Genomic DNA, 22,631 nt, shown 5'->3' with positions numbered 1-22,631 from the left:
CAGTAAACTGCTCTACTATGAGCGGTGCGCGTTCCTGCAAGGTGCATGCAATTCTCGGCGGGCAGGCGTTTCTTGGCACAACACCGGCTGGCTGTACACTTGAATGTGTAATGCTGCCCTCCACAGGCTAAGTTATATTACCTTTATTATATTTTTGCAAACAGACCAGTTGATTTTAAAAAACAATTCATGGAAATTGTGTATCGGAAGAAAATATAGAACATATAAATAGATGTTCAATAGTTTCAAACTTCCCACACTGACAGAGAGCGTCTGAATGTTACCCTATCACTCTTAGACAATTAGCTAATCCACAGTGTCCCAGTTTGAGACTGGTTAGAATCAATTCATCCCTTTGCCCAGTTTTTAACCTCATCCTTTTCTTTTTAATTGATGGCTGCACAGAGAAATCATGTCTTCCTCTTTTGTCTTCTTTCCATTCTTTTTGACACTGTAGTTCTTCTTTACAAATACGAAACCATTCACATCTCCTCCTTCTCTCATTTTAATGGCGAATCACAAACCAAATTGGAATCGTGCATACCGCCACCTACTGTACCGGAGTGTGTATCATCAGGGTTTCATTAAGCTGCAACCTCCAGTCTAAAAATATCAGTCCAATTAAAAAAAGACGATCTTTACAGCAGAAATAAACATGTTTACAGCCTGGTTCAGAAGACGAGTGTAGTCTGGATAGCTCATTTCACACTGTACAGGGAGTGGATTTTTTCAAACGCGTCAATTTCGAAGATATTAAGATTACGAGTTTTCCAATGAGAGGCACAGCTGACTTGATTGACAGGCGGGAACACTTTTTTGTCGTTGTACAAAAACAATGAAATTTCGTCTGACATCTCTCCATTTAAAGATAAGAATTTCAACAAGAATATATATATATAAAAATAAGTCCATCGGAGACGACAGCTTGGCCATAATTCTCCTGTCAGCCACCACCTCCACAGGGTCCAGGACTGAGATGGCCTTCTTCACCAGTTAGTTCAGTCTTGCTCTCCTGTATCCTGTCCGCCCACAGCAGGTGAAATCCCTCCAATGTGGCGTTCGCGTCCGGTGTTAGCTCTGTTAGCATGATGCTACTCTGCCAGTATTCCCTCTGGTGCTGGGTTAGCTAGTCCACCATATCTTCATCGTAGATAGATCTTACATTCCCCATAACGGTGGGTGAAAGGACAGGTCGATGTCGTCTTTTTTAGCTTGCACCTCAATACCAGCACGTCGGGGCCATAATGTTGATTTTCTATCTTATTCGTTAACCATGATTATTTCCTTTTTTTATTGCTTACTTCATTTCCGGTTTGGGGTTCATGGGTGTGGTTTACCTTTTATCTACCTGTTCAGTTGGGGGCGGGGTACACACATAGAGGGTGAGTGGGGTTGAGTATTTTTGTTGACCGCCACCGTCATCGTCATTTTCATTGTCTGTTTCGATTTTTTTGATATTGATTTATTTTGAGTGTTTGATAATAAATAGTAAACCTACTATGAACTTTGATTTTGATTTAATGGCAAGACGCGTCGCAAGCACAACCCCATTTAGTCTCTGCGGCATCCTACAAGCTGAGTCGCTTCAAATATATATATATAAAAATAAGTCCATCGGAGACGACAGCTTGGCCATAATTCTCCTGTCAGCCACCACCTCCACAGGGTCCAGGACTGAGCTGGCCTTCTTCACCAGTTAGTTCAGTCTTGCTCTCCTGTATCCTGTCCGCCCACAGCAGGTGAAATCCCTCCAATGTGGCGTTCACGTCCGGTGTTAGCTCTGTTAGCATGATGCTACTCTGCCAGTATTCCCTCTGGTGCTGGGTTAGCTAGTCCACCATATCTTCATCGTAGATAGATCTTACATTCCCCATAACGGTGGGTGAAAGGACAGGTCGATGTCGTCTTTTTTAGCTTGCACCTCAATACCAGCACGTCGTCCTTGCCTCCTTCTCCTCAGGGTCTCCTCAGCTCGCAGGGAACATCAGGCCTAGCATCGTTTAGCATCAACATGCTACGGGCTGCTAACAGCTGATCTCATATGTACACAATGCGACCATGGTTACACGATGAAGCCCATGCAGAAGTATGCAAAACTGCAGTTCCTCGAGTGTCCAATAGAGGCTGGCTGCAGAAACACCAGAAACCAAAAATAGAAATCTTGTGTAGAACGCAGTGGAGCAGATCCAGTGGAAATTAACACATTGACTAGAATAGAAACCTATCCGATCCAGTGCTGTGACGGATCAGAGATGGACCGGACACGGATCTGGTGGAATTTGCCCATCAGACATTCTTGTTAAATTCAAAAGTTAAAAGCAGTAACAACAAACAGACAGACAGACACAGACAGACAGACAGACAGACATACAGACAGACAGACAGACAGACAGACAGACAGACAGACAGACAGACAGACAGACAGACATGCAAACCTGCAAAGAAATGTTTAGTGCTGTACATTTTCAGGGTAATACTCCTGCTGCAATCTGTGAAGAAAAACAACTATTTCACTTTTGAATCACATTATTCACAGAGTTAAGCTGATTTACATATTTTAAATAAGTTTCAGTTGTAGGCACTTTTTAAATGTAAATATATATATGTATAGTTTCACTGGCTGTAGCGGGTCCACCCACGGAAGTCTTTTGCCCAGAAACAAGTCATGATTGGTGCAACTCTGCATTCATATTAACGTATTTATTCAATACCTTACTCTTACAGAACTAATCTTAAAACACTGTGACAGCACAATAAACTTCTATACAGATATACAGGATATTTGAGTCATAAAATATTATGGCATCAAATAAGCAGCAGTTTGATTTTGTTTTTTAAAAAGAACACCTTCAAGCGGACGCTCGATGAATTGCAGTTTATGACACTTCTGCATGGGCTTCATATTTTAAGAAAGGAGGTTGCCGCTTGGTTGGTCCCAGAGTCCGACAAAAGTCTAAAAGCTTCAAGGTGTTTTTGCTGAAATCCATTCTTCAATTTGAAATTGCTTCTTAAAACATTCTTTTTTAGAAAGGCTATTATAACTATGTAAACATGTTGTTCTGCTCTGGATGTATTGTTATGCAATCTAGTATTTTAAAGCTCCTTTTCTTTTCTTTTTTTCTCTTTTTATCTACATTACCTGTCTCATTCAAGGGTTTGTATTTATTTTAATTATTTGAAACACTGTAGATTAATACCAAAGACATCAAAACTATGAAAGAACATATATGGAATTATTTAACGAACAAAAAAGTGTTAAACAAAGCAGAATCTGTTTTATATTTTAGATTCTGTAAAGTAGTCCCCTTTTCCCTTCATGACAGCTTTGCACACCCTTGGTATTCTCTCAGTTTGGTCTCAGTCTCACTGAGAAAGAAAGGATGACACATTTGGTACGACACGAGGAAATGACACGAGTGGAGGATCCGAGGAGAAAACTGATGAATAGAGAAGATGCCTGGCCAAGCTGTGGCTGACTGCACCTGTGAATGTTATGAAAGCTCATCTCCCCGAAACATTAAGAGGAAACATGTTTCCATCAGAGGAAAGGAAACCAACCTGCTCTCTGCAGCTTTATCTCAGGTGTTAAAACCACATCCAGTAGTTTCCTCTGTCGGTGGAGCTCCTCTTTATATCCAGATGATGTTTCTGTCAAGTCTCTTATCCTCAGAGAGCATCCTGCGTCATAAATCTTTAAGATCCTGAAAACCGGACACCTTCAAAACATCAAGAGTCAAAGGAGGAAAAGGAAACTACACCCTGACTCTGCTCCTCTATATGTTAACACATCTCTACATGCTTATTGTGCTCTGTCGGAGAGAGCCTGGCAGACAGAGATGCAGTCAGACAGCCCTGCTTCTTCTTCTTTTTCAGATTAAACCTGTAAGCGCTCAGTTCATATACTGTATAAAGTATAACAGTAGCCTGCTAGCATTTTTTGACAATGAAATGCCATTATATACAATAAAAGTTATATATATATATTATTTCTATAACAGAGTATAACAATCATTTCACTGCTTCGAGAAAATAAAAAAGGAAACACTGCCAGTTGCAGCTTCTTACTAACTTTATCAACAGCATTTAAACATTTATTTCCTCTAAATATTGTCATTTCTTAATACTTAAAGTGTAACTAAACCCCAAACCATTTTTTTTTTTTAGCTGAAAACATATTTATATAGGGATTTAGTAGTGCTGTTAATCAATATGGGTCTTGATCCCAGCAGTTCAGCATGAAGTATTACATTCCCCAAATTGTCTTGAAAATGTGTGTAGAGACTACCATCTGCAGGTCCAACCCCTCTACTGCAATGGAGTTTTTCTAGTGGCTGATGGAGTTCACAGTGCGTCTGTCATGTACCCTATGTAACCTACGTCACCACATTCCACAAACTGTGGGAGTGAAGTGAACCAGGAGAGCCTCACAGCATGATACTGACTCTGACTTTAGAACACGTATTGTATCCAGTACGGTTCAGCTGTGTTACTTCCCCGGCTGCTATCACACTTTATCTCTGACAGACTCTGGCTGCAGCTCTCTCTCTCCCAGGATCTTAAAACAGTCTGTGTCACTCTAAAAATAACTTAGTGGACGGAGTGGGTGAGCTAGCCATGGTTAGCATTAGCGGACAGGCTAACCGCTGCTAGCGTTAACACGCTAACTCACTTCACTCAATCTCTGCTACCAGGGGTGCAGTTCGCTCGGCTGGAAGTGAATTTTCCACCAAAGCATCTGCCCCCTGGTGGCTGGCTGCAGTATAGGTCAAAAAATCCGTCTCCCCCATTCATTTGAATGGGGCTGCAGTCGCACTTTAAAAAATAAATACACGTGGTACGAATGTTTCTTACATCCGTAAGCTGTGGTGATATGTAGTTAGTGACTGTTTTGTGTTCAAGGCCTCTTTTTTCTGAAAAGTTCCTTTTTCGTTATTAGAGGTTAAAAAACGGGGTTTTACTTCCGGGTTTGCTTTGATTGACAGCCGCCAAAGAGGGAAACTTCAAAGGACACACAGCGTCTTGTGACGCTATGCTGTAGGGCGGAGCTTGTTACCGTGGCAACCACAGAAATTCTATGGCTGCAGGCTCTGGCTGCACAACGGCTGCGCCCAGGAATGGGATTTTTTGGCTTCAGTACCGTACAACGGGAAGAGGGCGGAGCAACGCTGCCATTGGGTGGAGCTCGTTACCGTGGCAACACAGAAATTACCGTAGCAACCACAGAAATTCTCTACAGTGGACTCTGGCTGCACAAAGGCTGCGCATTGGAACGATGATGATGTCATAATCAGCAGAATGACATCATAGTTTAAGGGAACCTTCTTTCTAGAATCAGCAGTCAGGGGTAGTCAACACATCCAGCACTTGAATCAGATTACTGGTGGAGGACACACGTGTTGTATACCATACACAGCTATACGCTAACACTATTACACTACACTAGATTTTTGTTTTGACAGAAAGCATAAAACAAAATGAGTGGAAGACTCCTCTCACGTCTCAGAGCTCTGAGAACTGAGTATGTCCCCATCACAGAAGAAGAGACAATCCCCAGGGAACCCAGCGAGGACTTAAACGAAGAAAATGCGATCCTGCAACAAACCGTGGACGAGCTCCGGATTAAACTTGAGCAGTGTACCAGCAAGAAAAAAAGGACCCTCCAGTTAGAAAATGAGATGTACAGTGCCCAAGTCAAGTCCCTGAATGAAGAAGTGGACACCATGCGCAATAGGATGAGGGAAATGACTGTAGAAAATGAAACTCTTCACGCAGAAAATATAGTTCTTCACAGAAATAAAATAGAAACGACAGAGAGCATGGCAGTGAGGATGGATGAGAACTCCACTCTTGAAGAAAAGATGGAAATGATTGAAAGTAGAGTGACTGTATTAGAAAGTGATAATGTGACCTTGAGGGAACAAAACAATGCTCTGAAGTTTGAGGTTTCACAGACCAAAGCAGCTCTGGATAAGAACTCTACTCTTAAAGAACAGATGGAAATGATTGAAAGTAGAGTGACTGTATTAGAAAGTGATAAGGTGACCTTGAGGGAACAAAACAATGCTCTTGAGGCTGAGGTTTCAGAGACCAAAGCAGCTCTGGATGAGAACTCCACTCTTAAAGAACAGATGGAAATGATTGAAAATAGAGCGACTGTATTAGAAAGTGATAATGTGACCTTGAGGGAACAAAACAATGCTCTGAAGGCTGAGGTTTCAGAGACCAAAGCAGCTCTGGATGAGAACTCCACTCTTAAAGAACAGATGGAAATGATTGAAAATAGAGCGACTGTATTAGAAAGTGATAATGTGACCTTGAGGGAACAAAACAATGCTCTGAAGGCTGAGGTTTCAGAGACCAAAGCAGCTCTGGATGAGAACTCCACTCTTAAAGAACAGATGGAAATGATTGAAAATAGAGCGACTGTATTAGAAAGTGATAATGTGACCTTGAGGGAACAAAACAATGCTCTGAAGTTTGAGGTTTCAGAGACCAAAGCAGCTCTGGATGAGAACTCCACTCTTAAAGAACAGATGGAAATGATTGAAAGTAGAGCGACTGTATTAGAAAGTGATAATGTGACCTTGAGGGAACAAAACAATGCTCTTGAGGCTGAGGTTTCACAGACCAAAGCAGCTCTGCAGGAACAAGTGAAGACTGCTGAAGCTCTGGAGCAGAGGGACGGCTTGATGAAGCAGGAGAACCAGTCTCTAAACCAACAGTGCAGACTCCTCCACCAAGAACTTCAGGAGACCAAGGAGCTGGCCTGTAATGCTCAAAGGGCCGCCAGAGAAAACGAGATGGAAACAATTGAGGGCCTGAAGCAAGAACTTCAGGAGGTCAGGACAAAATTTTACGATAGATATGATGATCTTCATGTCCAGTCTCTGGTGGTCAATTGTATTTTGGATGATTTAAACACCTGTCAGAGCAGATGTGATACACTGAAACAAGAGAAAGAGTCTTTGAGTCATCAAAATCAGGCCCTACAAGAACAACTTGAGACTGTCAGAAAGGGTAAGCAAGAGCTCAGGGAAAGTGACAGCATATTGTTGAGACAGCAGAAAGACGCCCTGGAACTAGAACTTCAGGAGACTCAAAAAAGGCTGGTTGATGGCGAGGAGGCCATGAGGCAAGAAAACAAGGCTCTTCAAGACCTGGTTCAGGAGTTCAAGACTATTGCTGAAGAACTCAAAGTCTTTCAGGGCACCCAAGAAAATCAACAAACTCAACAAATCCACGCCCTGCAGAGAAAAGTTCAAGAGGTCCAGGGAGGACTGAGGGAGGACGATCTGTCTGAGAGGGCACAGATTCTTCAGATTCATCTAGAGTTAAAAAATAAAGAGGCCCTCCAGAGAGATGCTCTGCCTCTTGTAAAGGATCCTGGGGAGACTGCCGCCGAATTCAAGACTGTGGCTGACCAGATGAATGCAGACGTCACCAGACCTCACAGGAATTTTTTTACTCGCTGGTTCTACTAACTCCTTGCCACAACCTTTCACTCCACCCCCATCGTTGTGTTTAAAAAAGATCAGTTCACCATTGAAACAGTGGTTAGCACTGTGCTGAATATATTCTCACCGTGCAGTGTGGGTTCCCTCCAGGTGCTCTGGCTTCCTCCCACAGTTGAAAGACATTCTTGTTAGCTTTTATTGTCCCTGTATATAATCTGTATGTGAATGTGTGTGGTTAGTTTTTAACAAGACTAACCCCATGTAAATTATGTATCTGTTCATCCATTAAAAAAAGATATTGCACTGTATACACTGTTTGTGTCTAACTCTCTCCCTAGGTACTTAATTGATCACATTTCTTCTTCATGTTTGGTTACTTCTGCAGATCGTTTTTTATTTATGCAATTAGATACCAATCAGAGTTAGTTTATGGTGACATGACTTGAATGCGAGTATTTGCTTGCTTTATTTATACGAATTTAAATTATATAATAATAATAATACTAATAATACTAATAATAATACTAATAATAATACAACTACTACTACTACTACTACTACTACTAATAATAATAATAATAATAATAACAATTATTATTATTATTATTATTATTATAAAAATAATAATAATAGTAATAAAGTTTATTAATTTAGCCCCTTTCTAGAGCAGGCACGCCAAAGTGCTATCACAGAATAAAAAGCTTGACACAGCAAGAGACACATAAAATTAGACAAAATACTCAAAACAGACAGTTCAAACAAATGCTTCTCTTAACAAATGGGTCTTTAATTGCTTTTTGGCTTACAAAACTTTGTGTTTACTGACTTAAATGCATTAACCCCTAAAGACCGAGACCATTCTCCAGGGCGCTTAACTCTCCTGTATTTATTTTATTTTTCTAACATATTGAAGCACTCAGCATCAAGTGCTGTACAAAATTTGATTCAGGACAACCTTACCTTTCTCTCTGCTACATTTAAAGTCCCAGTTTTACTTTTATTTTTGTCTGATAGTGGATGAAAATACTGTTTTTCTTTAAAGGGGCTATGAGGACTTTATAAGTGATCTTGAAATACTCCCCCCTTTATATATGCTCCTGCTCTTAATCCACGTTATAAAATGAGATTATCAGCTCTAAAAAAGGTCATTTCTAAATGCTATTTCTCAGAACAGTCAGAAAGCCCTGTCCGACCCGACCATTTCCCGCGCAAAACAATGGAACGATATACGGCAGTAACCGGATGTCCCCTTGTTTACACTACGCCGACGTGAGCAGAGTGAGAGAGAAGCAACAAAGTGATCGGTGGCCTTTCCTTGAAGAAATCGATTTATTTGAATTATTTTGAAGTTATGGTGGACTCTGGAGCTGGACTGGCAAACAGAAAAAGGACAGAAGAGATGAAGAAAGCAAACCGGAGAGTAACAGATCCCGGTCTGAAACACCTCAGGATAGCTTCTCAGAGATGGAGAGAACTAAAGGAGTTAAAATGACTGAAAACAGATGCTAGGTGGACTCTCTTCCTTGAGACAGGTATGTAATGCTGGTTTTCTGTTTTAAATCACAATATGATATTTTATTTCACTAAATAATGGTCTGTATGTAAGTCAAACGGCGTTAGCCACATGGCTAGCTCGTTAGCGTTAGCTGCATGCATTGAGCAAAGCTAGCACCTATAAGCTGTCTGTGATAACGAGAACTACAACCCACATGCTGCAGGTATAACACAGTAGTCTGTGACAACATGAACAATAGCCATACAGTCTATGATTACAGCCCACATGCTGCAGGTATAACACAGTAGTCTGTGATAAAGTGCATTAAAGCCCACATGCTGCAGGTATACCACAGTAGTCTGTGATAAAGTGCATTAAAGCCCACATGCTGCAGGTATACCACAGTAGTCTGTGATAAAGTGCATTAAAGCCCACATGCTGCAGGTATACCACAGTAGTCTGTGATAAAGTGCATTACAGCCTACATGCTGCAGGTATACCACAGTAGTCTGTGATAAAGTGCATTAAAGCCCACATGCTGCAGGTATAACACAGTAGTCTGTGATAAAGTGCATTAAAGCCCACATGCTGCAGATATAACACAGTAGTCTGTGATAAAGTGCATTAAAGCCCACATGCTGCAGGTATACCACAGTAGTCTGTGATAAAGTGCATTAAAGCCCACATGCTGCAGGTATAACACAGTAGTCTGTGATAAAGTGCATTAAAGCCCACATGCTGCAGGTATACCACAGTAGTCTGTGATAAAGTGCATTAAAGCCCACATGCTGCAGGTATACCACAGTAGTCTGTGATCATGTGCATTAAACCCCACATGCTGCAGGTATACCACAGTAGTCTGTGATCATGTGCATTAAAGCCCACATGCTGCAGGTGTAACACAGTAGTCTGTGATCATGTGCATTAAAGCCCACATGCTGCAGGTATACCACAGCAGTCTGTGTGCTCTGCATGGTGATGCATACTGTGTTCTCAAAGGTGCATGTAGTTACACAGTGATAAAACACAAGGATCCCCTAATGTTAGCTCTGAAAGTCAGAGGGTTAGAAGTCATGTTGATCACCATCCAGCTTTTTGTCTGCTAGTTATCTTCACTCATTTCTCTGCCTCAGTGTGAACAAGACCCTGTGATTAAATTATACATAACCACAGGCTAACTAAACATTATCACTCAGATGTCAGTAAGTATAATGTAGTATTCTGTATTCTCACAGGATTTTATTGAATAATACATTATGTGTTTCACTGTGATGTCTCCTCAGATAATGTGGCATCGTGTCCCCCCCATGTCAGAGACCAGCTCAGCTGCTCTTTTGGAAGCTGTGATTGCGGGTCACTTGATGAGAGCAGCAGAGATTTTGTGTGAGGTAAGTTGACTATATGATCATGTTTTAGATCTCTACACTGAAGTCTCAAATACTGAGCTGATGAGTTAATCCTACAATGTTCTTCATTATGTTTTACACAGGCTCTCCATCACATCAGGCTCGTGCATCCATCGTCCCTGATAAACGCTGGCTGAAGGATGTGAAGAAGCTTACCAACTTTCAGTAAGACAAACGCATTTCAAGACAAAATTATGAATTGATAAATCTTACTAATATAAATGATGGCAATGACTGATGATCTGTCTGTCCCTTTACAGCACAACATCAGACCTGGAATCCTTTCAGAACCACATCCTCTTGTATGCTGCAAAACGCTTTTCATTCAGCTCACCAGTGTATGAGGCGCACACTCCTCTGGCACCACACCCACAGGCCTGCAGCCCTGACTCTGATGGTAACAATGTGAGTGATGGCATTAATACTAAAAGTTTCTTATTAGACATGTCTCTGCCTTCAGTTTACTGTGCATTCATAAACACAACATTACTAAAATATTTGCTATTTACCTGTGTGGAATTTTAAAAGCATGGGAGGAAAAAATCATTCATTAAAGTTGAATTATAAATTCTGTATTGTGACGGGAACAAAAGCTACTACAATAAGACGACCAAAACATGGAGCATCTACAGTGAAGAAGTCATAAGACTGCAGAACTGTAGTCTCCCATGTAACTTTACATCCCTCATTTTCAGAAAGAAATCCTTGGAAGATGGTTGAAATCTGGGAAGAGACTTCCCAAAACAAGAACACTAAGACCTGATGACCAAAGGAGACTTGGACATCTTCCTGGGATTCCTCCACCACCTACAACAGAACTAGCACAAGCATGCATCCAACGCAGAGAAGTTTGTACACATGCAGGCAGTGGTGTAAAGGAACAAAGTAAAAGTACTTTGTTACAGTACTTAAGTAGGTTTTAGGAGTATCTATAATTTACTTTAGTTTCAATATTTTTTGCAGCTTTCACTTTTACTCTGCTACATTTATATTGTCACCGTCGTTACACGCTACAAAATAAAATGTGAATATAATTGTCTCATGATGTTTGGATAATCGGGACTGTGCGTGGTCTAGTGCAAATAACTGGCTCTCTCAAATCAAGCTGAGGCTCATCTCAGCGAGAACACAGCCTGCGTATATACGTCAGTCTCAACAGCATGATGGAAGCAGCCTCGTCCACTGGCGACAGTGGAGATACCTCCACACCTCCACCTGCTAGTTGTATTCAGGAGAAGACGGACTCCCGTGGACATATCTGAAAAACCTTTTCGCTGTTGTCGGGATGAGAGATTCATCCTACAGGATGGAGTCTGTCCTGTGTTTGCAGAAAAACAACGAAATAATGGCTTTCCAAAACTGAACGTCAAACCTAATAAAACACATTGTAGTAAGTGAATGAACTAACAGCAGTAATAAGTATATTTTCAGCTGAGTGTGAAGCAGCGGGGATGGGGATCAGCACCTCCAAGTCTGAGGCCATGGTGCTCAGTCGGAAAAAAGGGTGGCTTGCCCTCTCCGGGTCGGAGGGGAGTCTTTACCCCAGGCGGAGGAGTTTAAGTATCTTGGGGTCGTGTTCACGAGTGAGGGGAAAAGGGAGCGGGAGATTGACAGACGGATCGGGCGGCGTCTGCAGTGATGCAGGCGCTGTACCGGTCTGTCGTGGTGAAGAGAGAGCTGAGCCAGAAGGCAAAGCTCTCAATTTACCGGTCAATCTACGTTCCGACCCTCACCTATGGTCACGAGCTGTGGGTAGTGACCGAAAGAACGAGATCGCGACTACAAGCGGCCGAAATGAGCTTTCTCCACAGGGTGGCTGGGCTCAGCCTTAGAGACAGGGTCAGGAGCTCAGACATCCAGGAGAGGCTCAAAGTAGAGCCGCTGCTCCTCCGGGTTGAGAGGAGCCAGATGAGGTGGTTCGGGCATCTGGTTAGGATGCCTCCCGGGCGTCTCCCTGGGGAGGTGTTTCGGGCATGTCCGACTGGGAGGAGGCCACGGGGAAGGCCCAGGACACGCTGGCGAGACTATGTCTCTCAGCTGGCCTGGGAGCGCCTCGGTATCCTCCCAGAAGAGCTGGTGGAAGTGGCCGGGGAGAGGAGTGTCTGGGCTTCCCTACTGAGGCTGCTGCCCCCGCGACCTGGACCCGGATAAGTGGAGGAAGATGGATGGATGGATGGACCATATTTTCAATACTGAAATTGTTCCCCCTGCTGTCTGCAAGCTGTCTGTGAAGCTGAACACACCTCAACCTGCCTCGGCAGCCTCTGAACGAATATTTAGCTCTTACAGAACCTGCCTGTATGAAAAGTGAAAAGTTGTATCATCATACACCGTGTAACAGATATGTTAATAATGTGAAGAACTGTAAATATTGTATATTGAAAATAAAACACAAGACTGTTTAAAGAAAACAAACTTCATTTGCATTCACTTGGCTCAAAGTAAAATATTAAATATGTCAAAAGTGATTTACATCGTCAATATGACTATAGAGTACTTGGTATTATAGAAGCAAGTCAGTGTGTTTTATTGAGGTGTAAGAAGTAGATACGACCTGCTTGTTTTACCTTTCTTGCTTTTAAACAATTGATATTAGTCTGCAGAGTATAAACCCAGAGCAGTGGCCCTGAGTGTCTGGATATGTGTCTCTAATTCTTCATACAGTGCAGCTATGGATCCCCACTCTGTTGCCCTCACATAAAATCAATGCTGCAACAACACATGCCGCCTGCATGCTGTTTATCTGTATTGTCTTTGTTCCACGCCTCGCTCCGGGTCTTCATCAGCAGCAAAGTGTCGTTCCATGCAGCATGGACCAGATACAGAACCTCTCCCCCTTCCTCTGACACCATCACCTCTCCCCTTCCTCTGACACCATCACCTCTCCCCTTCCTCTGACACCGACACCTCTCCCCTTCCTCTGTCCACTGCTGGAAGCCCGGGTTCAGTCCAGCTGGAGTGTGTGGATAGTGTGTGAAATAAATGCAGATACATGTTAGCTAATTCAGTTTTTGAAATGAAAGTAAATGGTATTTAAAAATAATGCTAATGGCTGTAAAATTGAACATCTGCATATAATACAAATAGCTCTGTACATAGATGAGGTCTATGAAGATACTCTCACAGAAACAATGCTTATTATTTCAAACTTACTTTAGTAGTTATTTACTTTGGCCCTGCTATGTAGGCCCATATATTACTGTGATGATAAGGTGCCACCATAGATAATAACATATACATATGACTAAGTTGTAAGAGCCATATTCATGTTTTGGGTCAAGCTGTGAAACACATTGTTTATTGTGCCACTGGGTGTCATCGTTTGCTGATTAACTGCACAGGTATAAAAGTACGTCACCATCTAGGTATCAGATGTGTGTCTTGACCCGGAAGGCAGTTGGTTTTTGACCGTTGTTGCCTTGTCACGCTGCTACGTTGTCACGTCATCACGTTGGATGCTGTGACGCTGCGTCGGCAATCAATGTGTAATCAAGCTTCAGCAAAAATCTGAGTGAAAATAAACATCCATAAATCTGAAGTCACTCTGTTCAAAAACATCTTATTTTACAGGTCAGAGTGTTTCTCAGGACTGTGTGGGCGTGGCCTAACTCTTAGATTGACAGGTCAAGAGAGAGTTCACAGCCTGCATGTTTGAGCCGTCTGACTCTGAATCTAAAGACATCAAAACTCCAGAATCTGAAAATTATTCATTTACAATGATCTCTGAGTGCTGAGTCACAAAATACTTCAGAATCAGGACTTCTATCATTTATTAGTTTTATCACTCGGTAGTCTCTGGGGCATCAGGACCATGGGACGCCCGGAGCAGAGGAGGCTGAAGTGTAGTATGTGCACGCAGAGGAGCTCGGCTCCGGGTGTCAGACGGAGCTGTTTGTCTCAACTCTGAGCTGTTTGGGGAAAGTTAGTGAACCGGTCCTGAGGAAAGTTAGTGAACCGGTCCTGAGGAGAGTTAGTGAACTGGTCCTGGAGAAAGTTAGTGAACCGGTCCTGGGGAAAGTTAGTGAACCGGTCCTGGGGAAAGTTAGTGAACTAGTCCTGGGGAAAGTTAGTGAACCGGTCCTGGGGAAACGAGCTGAGCATATGCAGGACTGCTTTAGCCATTCAGCAGCGGCTCAACTAAACCGCGTCTCAAAATTTCCCCAAATCCACCGCAGGTAGAAAATAGAAGAACGACAACAGGCTGTCATCTTCAGCGGTTGATGTGCAGACAGGGACACAGGAGCACAGCGGTGTAAAGAGCAGAGAGACAGCTATACAGACAGATTACAGGCAGTACAGGATTAGCAAACAAGCTAACAGCTAAGACAACACTGAGGGGAGCTGACTGAGACGTCAGGAGACGGTCTGAGCAGGAGCAGAGTAGTTTTGTTGAACATGTGTGCACGTGACTCAGTGTTTCATTTCTGATTGGTTGGATATTTATTATGTAATAAATATCAGGTTAAACCAGCCCTCTTAAAACCCAGTGTGAAAACATGTTAAAAAACGTAATTGAACATATTTGAAAAATGGATCGAAGTTGAGTTCTAATATATTTACATAGTTTTTAGTATTTGCATATGGTCTGAAATAGGTAGATCGTTTTTGTTGATTTGGGTTACCAGGGCCTTTAAAGAAAATAAAGTATCAGCTGTCAGTGTTTAACTTTAATGGATTTAATCTCTAAACCCCAGATCAACCACCACACAAGACAAGATGTTACAGTTGGTACCTGAAGTCATAGATCTGTGTATTGCAGCGATGCATATTAATCACTTATCACAAACGCTACTCTTTGTGCAGATCTTCTACTTAAACCATGTAAACTAAAGGGTTCCTCCTCTGAGTTTTTGTCTCTTCAGGAAGTCACTCTAGCTGGATGTATGACTGCTCTCTGGAGAGCTGAATAGTTTCTCACTGGTATTACATCTCAAATCACTGACAAGAACTTTGCAGTGTCTCAAATCTAAACCTGGCTGCTGTTCCCTGGTCTCCCTCCAGTCATCACTGTCTTCAGTCTCAGCTTCAGAAGAGTCTTCAGTCTTGATCTCAGTCTCTGGTTGTAAAAGTCTCTCTGGATCTGAGTCCATGCCTGGTTCTGGTCCTCTGCAGTCCTCTCCATCAGCGCTCGTTTCTGACTCTCTTTTCTTCCTCTTCTTTCTGCCTCTGTGAACCAACATGTGTCTGGTTAGACTGTCTTTCCGGTTAAACTTCTTGCTGCACTCGGAGCAGCTGAAGGGTTTCTCTCCTGTGTGTATCAAAATGTGCGAGCTGAAATGCCCTTTAAGGTAAAACCTTTTATTGCAAAAAGGACAGCTGAAGGGTTCCTCTCCTGTGTGAGCCCACATGTGCGTGGTCATATGCCATTTCTGGTAAAATCGTTTACTACATATAGAGCAGCTGAAGGGTTTCTCTCCTGTGTGAACTAGCTTGTGTGTAGTCAGACTAACTTTGTGTTTAAATCCTTTCCCACACTCAGAGCAGCTGAAGGGTTTCTCTCCTCTGTGACTTTTCATGTGTGAGCTCAGACTATCTTTGCGGCAATACTTTTTCCCGCACTCAGAGCAGCTGAAGGGTTTCTCTCCTGTGTGTGCTAACATGTGTGAGATCAGCTCCACCTTCTGGTTATATCTTTTCCCACACTCGGAGCAGCTGAAAGGTTTCTCTCCAATGTGAATCCTCGAGTGTCTGGTAAGATTCCATTTCTCTGTGAATCTTTTCCCGCACACAGAGCAGCTGAAGGGTTTCTCTTCTGTGTGCACTAACATGTGTGAGGTCAGTTCCACTTTTTGGTTGAATCTTTTGCTGCACTCAGAGCAGCTGAAAGGTTTCTCTCCCGTGTGAATCTTCAAGTGTCTGGTCAGATTACGTTTCTCTGTAAATATCTTCCCACACTCAGCACAGCTGTGTAATTTCTTTTCAGTATTTGGTCTTTCATTTTGCATGTTTTCCAGAAAGTTTAAACCTGACTGATCTTCACCAGTCTCCTTACAGTTATCATCACTCTCTTCAGTCTCTGGTTCAGAACACACTTCATTCTTCAGCTCAGTCTCTGGTTGTAAAAGTCTCTCTGGATTTGAGTTCCTGGCTGGCTCTAGTTCTCCATAGTCCTCTCCATTAGAGCCTGTTTCCATCTTTTCACTTTGTCTTTGATGAAGCTGTGAGGACTGAGGTTCCTCTTCTTCATCTTCACTCTTCACTTGGATAATAGTGAAGGGGAACTTGGTGGTGTCAGCCTCCTCCAGTTCTTGAAGCGGCTCTCCCTCATCACTGCTCCACAGTTCCTCCTGTTCCTCTTTAATGTGTAGGGACTCAGTGTCCTCCTGGTCCATAGTTAGGCTCCACTCCTGCTGCTCATCATGAAGAAGCTCTTCACTCAACACAAGCTGCTGGACATCTGCAAGACACAATAATCAAAAATGTAATTCATGTATCATCACTTGTTTACCTCAGACTTGGAGGTACTGAGACCATGGTTCTCTGCCGGGATATGGTGGATTGCCCTCTCTTGGTGGGGAGCGAGACTTTGTCCCAAGCGGGGGAGTTTAAGTATCTCAGGGTCTTGTTCAAGAGAGGGGGTAAAATGGAGTGGGATATCGACAGGCGTATTGGTGCAGCGTCAGCAGTGATGCAGGCATTGTATCGGAACGTTGTGGTGAAGAGGGAGCTGAGCCGGAAGGCAAAGCTTTCAATTTACCAGTCGGTCTACATTCCAACCCTCACCTATGGTCAAGAACTGTGGGTCCTGAACGAAAGGATAAGATCTCGGATACAAGTGGCTGAAATGAGTTTCCTCTGAAGGGTGGCTGGACCTTAGAGATAGGGTCAAGAGCTCGGACATCCAGAGGGAGCTCGGAGTAGAGCCGCTGCTCCTTTGCGTCAAAAGGAGTCAGCTGAGGTGGTTTGGGCATCTGCTGAGCAGTCCCTCCAGGAAGTTAAGATATCACAATCACAACTATCAATGCAAATTCAAGCAATCAGTGCGATTTTTTCACGGCCTTGCAATTTTATACAATCACCGCAACTCTCTCGCAAATTTGACCAATCACCTTAACCTCAGCCCCTGTACGTCATCGGTTGGTTTCATCATCAATTTCACTTCCTTGGAACATAAATGTAAGTCCTTACTTGATCTGCACTTTTCAACAGCAAATAACGCACAGAGAACGGGTTAAGAGAGGACAGCAGGCAGGACAAGTGACCATGACAACGTTGTTACTTATAGATTCTCAAATACCCTTTTAGTATTAATAAGCTACAGATCATACGTTTTGATTTTGTTGACGAGACGATGACAGGACGGAAACTTTAGTAGCGGACCGTCGGACATTAAGAATCATTGTTTCCCCCGCTGTGCGTCTTTAAAGATAAAGTGATGCATTCATGTGACAGGCTGAGTTATTATCTGAGGGGCTCAGTGTTCGCTTGGTCTCTACCTGCAGCAGGTGTGCTTTATGAACCAGCTCTCCCTGCCTCCATGCATCTGTCTCATCTTCATTGAGGATTTTTACCTCTTGCTGTGCGTTAGTGACAAAGACTACCAGGGACGTCTGTTTAATATTTGAGGTTTGACGTTGTTGCCGCCATTACCGTAAAAATCTCTGCGTCTACAGCTTGATTTAATCCAGTTTGGTGATACATCAGACACATTTAGTAAGTTTTGATCAACTCCTCGTTGAAAGATGCAGATGCATTTCAGAGTGCCGTGAACTGACTGACTGAGTGCGCCTGTCACTGCCGGTGCATTCAAGGACCGTCGTAAATGTGCAATACAGTCTTTTCATGGCATTTTTCTGTGAATCAAGAGAATCAAAATACAGTCACAGTGGTCACATCAAGAATGTTTTCTAAAAACTACTGTAATTTTGCGTATTTACTTGCCCCTGAGATGTTATTGGGTAAAAAAGCTTTTTAAAAAATCAAAACTTTCACCGGAATTTTTTTCAAAAAGCTGTCGCAAAATCAGGCTTTTTGGGCCGCAGCAATCACAAAAAAATTCTGCGAAATCTGGAGGGACTGGATAAGGATGCCTCCCTGACGCCTCCCTTTAGAGGTGTTCCGGGCACGTCCAACTGGGAGAAGGCCCCGGGGTAGACCCAGAACTCGGTGGAGGGATCGTATATCTCCTGCCTGGTATGGGATCGCCTCGGGATTCCCTAGGAGGAGCTGGAAAGTGTTGCTGGGGAGAGGGATGTCTGGGTCTATTTGCTTGGACTGCTACCTCCACGATCCGACCCTGGATAGGCGGAAGAAAATGGATGGATGGATCATTTGATTACACTAAGAACTTTGCCTAACTACAGGTTGAACTCACACTAATGTTTCCTACACACAGATGATACTTCAGCAGATCTTTAGGTTTATTCATGGCCATCGACTGTTTCAGTATTTTCTTTATTAATCTGTATTATCATCCACAGGAAGTTAATACAGTGGATAATCTTCCCTAACAACCTCTTCTGTGTCTGTCACAAATGTCATCTCCACACTTCCTCTGAAGCTCAATGAAAAGAGAGAGAGAGAGGGACAGAGAGAGACAGTCCTCTGGTATTCGTCCTGTAAATGCATTGATTAGGAGTTAGATTTAGACCTTCACACAACGTTATTGTAAGATTTTGCAGGGAAGGAGGATAGAGTGTGAAGCTCTATCTGGTGGAGATGGGGGCCAGTGTGGTGGCGTTCTAGATATATAAGTCATGAAATATCTGATTTATTTGGGTTATGATTTAGTTTTAATCTCAAGCCCTGAATGTTTTTTCAGAAAGCCACAAAACTTTGAATAGAGTTAAAGCTGAGAGTCACCCCGTCAGTCATTAGTTGTATGTTAGTGAATGTGCCTGTAGCAGGGAGATAGCAAGGTGATCAGATCAGCTCACTGTCTTCATTCTCTGGATACTGTTATTAGACAGAAGAAGAAGACAGCATTGAACAGCCAATCATGACGCAGGGTGGGAGGTAGGCAGGGCGTTTGGAGCGGAATGTAAACACAGCTGAAACGAGCGACAGGGACACTGAAGAAAACTGAAAACCTACCAGCTCTAAGCAGAGTCGTTAGTCTGACACTGTGTCGACTCTGAGGTAACTGTTAACTTAAAACACTTCATGAAATCTACTTTCAGGATGAAGGTGAAGGAAGAGCACAGAGACAATTGGAGAAATTAATGGACGGATGTAGGGAGAGATAGATGGACAGATTGATGGGTGGAGGGAATGATGAATGGAGGGATGAATGGATCAAGTGAGGGAGGGAGGGATGGATGGATGGATGGAGGGACTGACTGATTAATGGATGGAGGGATATAGGGAGGGATGGATGGACAGATGGATGAAGGGATGGGTGGAGGGAGGGATGGATGGATGGATGGATGGATGGATGGAGTGATGGATGGATGGATGGATGGATGGGTGGGTGGATGGATGGATGGAGGAATGGATCAAGTGAGGGAGGGAGGAATGGACAAATTAATGGATGGATGGAAGTGTGGTTGGATTGATGGGTGGAGGGATGGATCAAGTGAGGGAGGGAGGGATGGACAGATTAATGGATGGATGGAGGGAGGGATGGGTGGAGGGATGGATCAAGTGAGGGATGGATGGATCAAGTGGGGGATGGATGGAGGGACTGACTGATGAATGGATGGATGGAGGGATGGATGGATGGAGGGAGGGGGGATGGATGGATGGATGGATGGATGGATGGATGGATGGATGGATGGGGGAGGGTGGGTGGGTGGATGGATGGAGGGATGGATGGATGGAGGAAGGAATGGGGTAATCGATGTGGGGATGGATGGAGGGAGGGAGGGATGGATGGAGAGAGGGATGGGGGGATGGATGGAGGGATGGGGGGTGGATGGAGGGAGGGATGGATGGATGGATGTAAGGAGGGGTGGATGGGTGGAGGGAGGGATGGAGGGAGGGAGGGATGGAGGGATGGGGGGATGGATGGATGGTTGGGTGGCTGGATGGGTGGATGGTTTGAGGGATGACGAATGAATGGAGGAATGGATGGATGGATGGATGGATGGATGATGGATTGATGGATAGACTGATTAATGGATGGATGGATGGATAAATGAATGAATGAATGAATGGAGGGATGGATAGACCGATTAATGGATGGTTGTAGGGATGGATGAATGAATGAATGAATGAAGTGAGGGATGGATGGACAGAACTTGCCAAGTTAAACAGTGTTATAACAAGTGAATCTATATTAAAGTTAATGTTCTGTCACCTCTGACTCTCAGTGAAAGGTAAAACTCCCTCAGACTCATTATCATCATCACAGCACAGACCCTGAAGACTCTTTAAGTCCACTAAACTACATGGTTTACTGAGCAGGAGCTAGCTGCAGCTAACTCACTCTGTGCGTCTCTAAACCTTAGCTAAAGGCTCATCTCTCTGAAACATCATCAGGAAACACGTTTCCAGCAGAGCAAAGAAAACCAACCTGCTCTCTGCAGCTTCAGACTCTGAACACCTTCCCCCCATCAGAGAGTCAAGAAAGGAGAAGTGAACTAAGCGCTGTCGTCTCTCTCTCTCTGTGTTACTCTGCTCCTCTTCATGGTTTGCACATCTACACGCTAACTGTGCCCTGCCGGAGAGAGTGAGCTCTCGGGACCCGGAAACTGAACTACCGTTACATGGAGACTCATCTGCCCTTCAAAATAAAAGTCCTCACATCACGTTTATTGTATTTATTTAAGTCCATTTTTTGAGCATTTTGCCTTCATTGATAGACAGTGGTGGACAGTAACAAAGTAAATATACTTGGGTACTGCACTGGAGTACATGTTTTGAGTAACTATACCTTACTTAAGTATTATTTTTTCAGGGAACTTTTAACATTACTCCATATGAAAAACAAATCTCATACTTTTGACTCAACTATATTTCTTTTTTTTTAAAGTATTTTTTTGGCAATTTTGCCTTTATGGATAGGACAGGTAAAATAAGACAGGAAACATGGGGAGTAGAGAGTGGGGGAGGACATGCAGTAAATGGTCAAGGCTGGAATCAAACCTGCTACCTCTGCGGCAAGGGCTACAGCCTCTGTATGTGGAACGCTTAGACCATGAGGCCACCAGCACCCGACTTCACTACATTTCTATCAGTGCTTTTTTTTGAGCATTTTGCCTTTATTGACAGACAGTGGGGGACAGTAACAAAGTCAATATATTTGGGTACTGTACTTAAGTACATTTTTTGAGTATCTGTTCTTTGCTTGAGTATTATTTTTTGTGAACGCATTACTTTTACTCCATTAGAAGGACAAATATACTTTTGACTCTACATTTCTATCAGTGCTCTAGTTACTCTCTACTTTATCTTTGAAGTCAGCTGATGAATCTTCTTTTCTGAAATCTGATCTCAAAGACCGTAAACTGTTGGTGTCCTTGTGTTTGGTTTGTCTCAGTGGTGTAGCCGTACCTCAGTTGAGCGTAGATCAAACGTTCTTCAGATCAGTCCCTTCATTTAGTCGTGGTGATGATGGCTATGACTGAGAAGGATGATGATTCTCTACCTGAGCACCACGGCCATATTTTAAACTCACGTTTGAGCTTTTGAATTAAAGAATGATTGTTTGTATTGTTGTAAATCTCTGATCTGTTTACCACACAAACTTCATCACAGCCTCCAAAACATCAGCATCTAACCTGAGAAAGCATGTGGAGGTCTGGAGCTAACACACTGCTTTGATTCCAGAGGAACATTGTAAACTTGTCTGTGCTTGTAGTAACTTAGTTTAGGTTTCATGGTAGACTTTTTAGATATGAAATCATGTTTTCTACATAAACAGAACGGAGCAGAATGTACACCCATGCATTCTTGACTGACCTCATGCTTTGTGAAAATACGTTTAGAGATATTTAAAAAAGTACTTTGAATACTTCAGTATTTTTAAAAGCAAGTACTCCAGGACTTTAACTCAAGTCAGAATCTGACTGAACAACTTTCACTTGTATTGGAGGAATGTTTGACCAGGAGGATCTATACTTTGACTTAAGGAATGAAGACGTGGACTTTGTCCACGACTGTTGACAGACAGATGAAGAGTGGGTAGAAATGTGGAGATACTAGTGTCTGTAAGTAACATAGATGGTGTTGTCAACTTTGTGCAGGCACCTGAGGACTTTTCAGTTGTTCAGACGTATGGCCCGTTCTGATCAGCTGGATGTTGCATCATTTTTCCAGGTGTGCAGATGTGTCATGCTTTGTTGATATAAAATGATGCATCTGAAATGACTCAAAAGATAATCAGACAACTGCTGA

At 43.0% G+C, this 22,631-nt stretch overlaps 1 protein-coding gene and 1 long non-coding RNA gene across 2 annotated transcripts; both read left to right on the top strand.

The window, feature by feature from the left end:
* Nucleotides 1-5,123: 5,123 nt before the first annotated feature.
* LOC117824393 (trichohyalin-like) lies at nt 5,124-7,762 on the top strand. Its single transcript, XM_034699864.1, has 2 exons — nt 5,124-5,942; nt 6,078-7,762. The coding sequence occupies exons 1-2, from the start codon at nt 5,475-5,477 to the stop codon at nt 7,479-7,481; spliced, it is 1,872 nt and encodes a 623-aa protein (XP_034555755.1). The 5' UTR covers nt 5,124-5,474; the 3' UTR covers nt 7,482-7,762.
* Nucleotides 7,763-8,732: 970 nt separating this feature from the next.
* Nucleotides 8,733-11,389, top strand: LOC117824395. Its single transcript, XR_004633582.1, has 5 exons — nt 8,733-8,986; nt 10,233-10,337; nt 10,439-10,520; nt 10,616-10,760; nt 11,051-11,389. It is a non-coding gene; the product is annotated as an uncharacterized LOC117824395 (long non-coding RNA).
* Nucleotides 11,390-22,631: the final 11,242 nt, after the last annotated feature.

The sequence above is a fragment of the Notolabrus celidotus genome, chromosome 13 (genome assembly GCF_009762535.1).
Source record: "Notolabrus celidotus isolate fNotCel1 chromosome 13, fNotCel1.pri, whole genome shotgun sequence".
Taxonomy (NCBI): domain Eukaryota; kingdom Metazoa; phylum Chordata; class Actinopteri; order Labriformes; family Labridae; genus Notolabrus; species Notolabrus celidotus.
The sequence above is the reverse complement of the archived record's forward strand: the minus strand, read 5'-3'. Positions and strand labels throughout refer to the sequence as shown.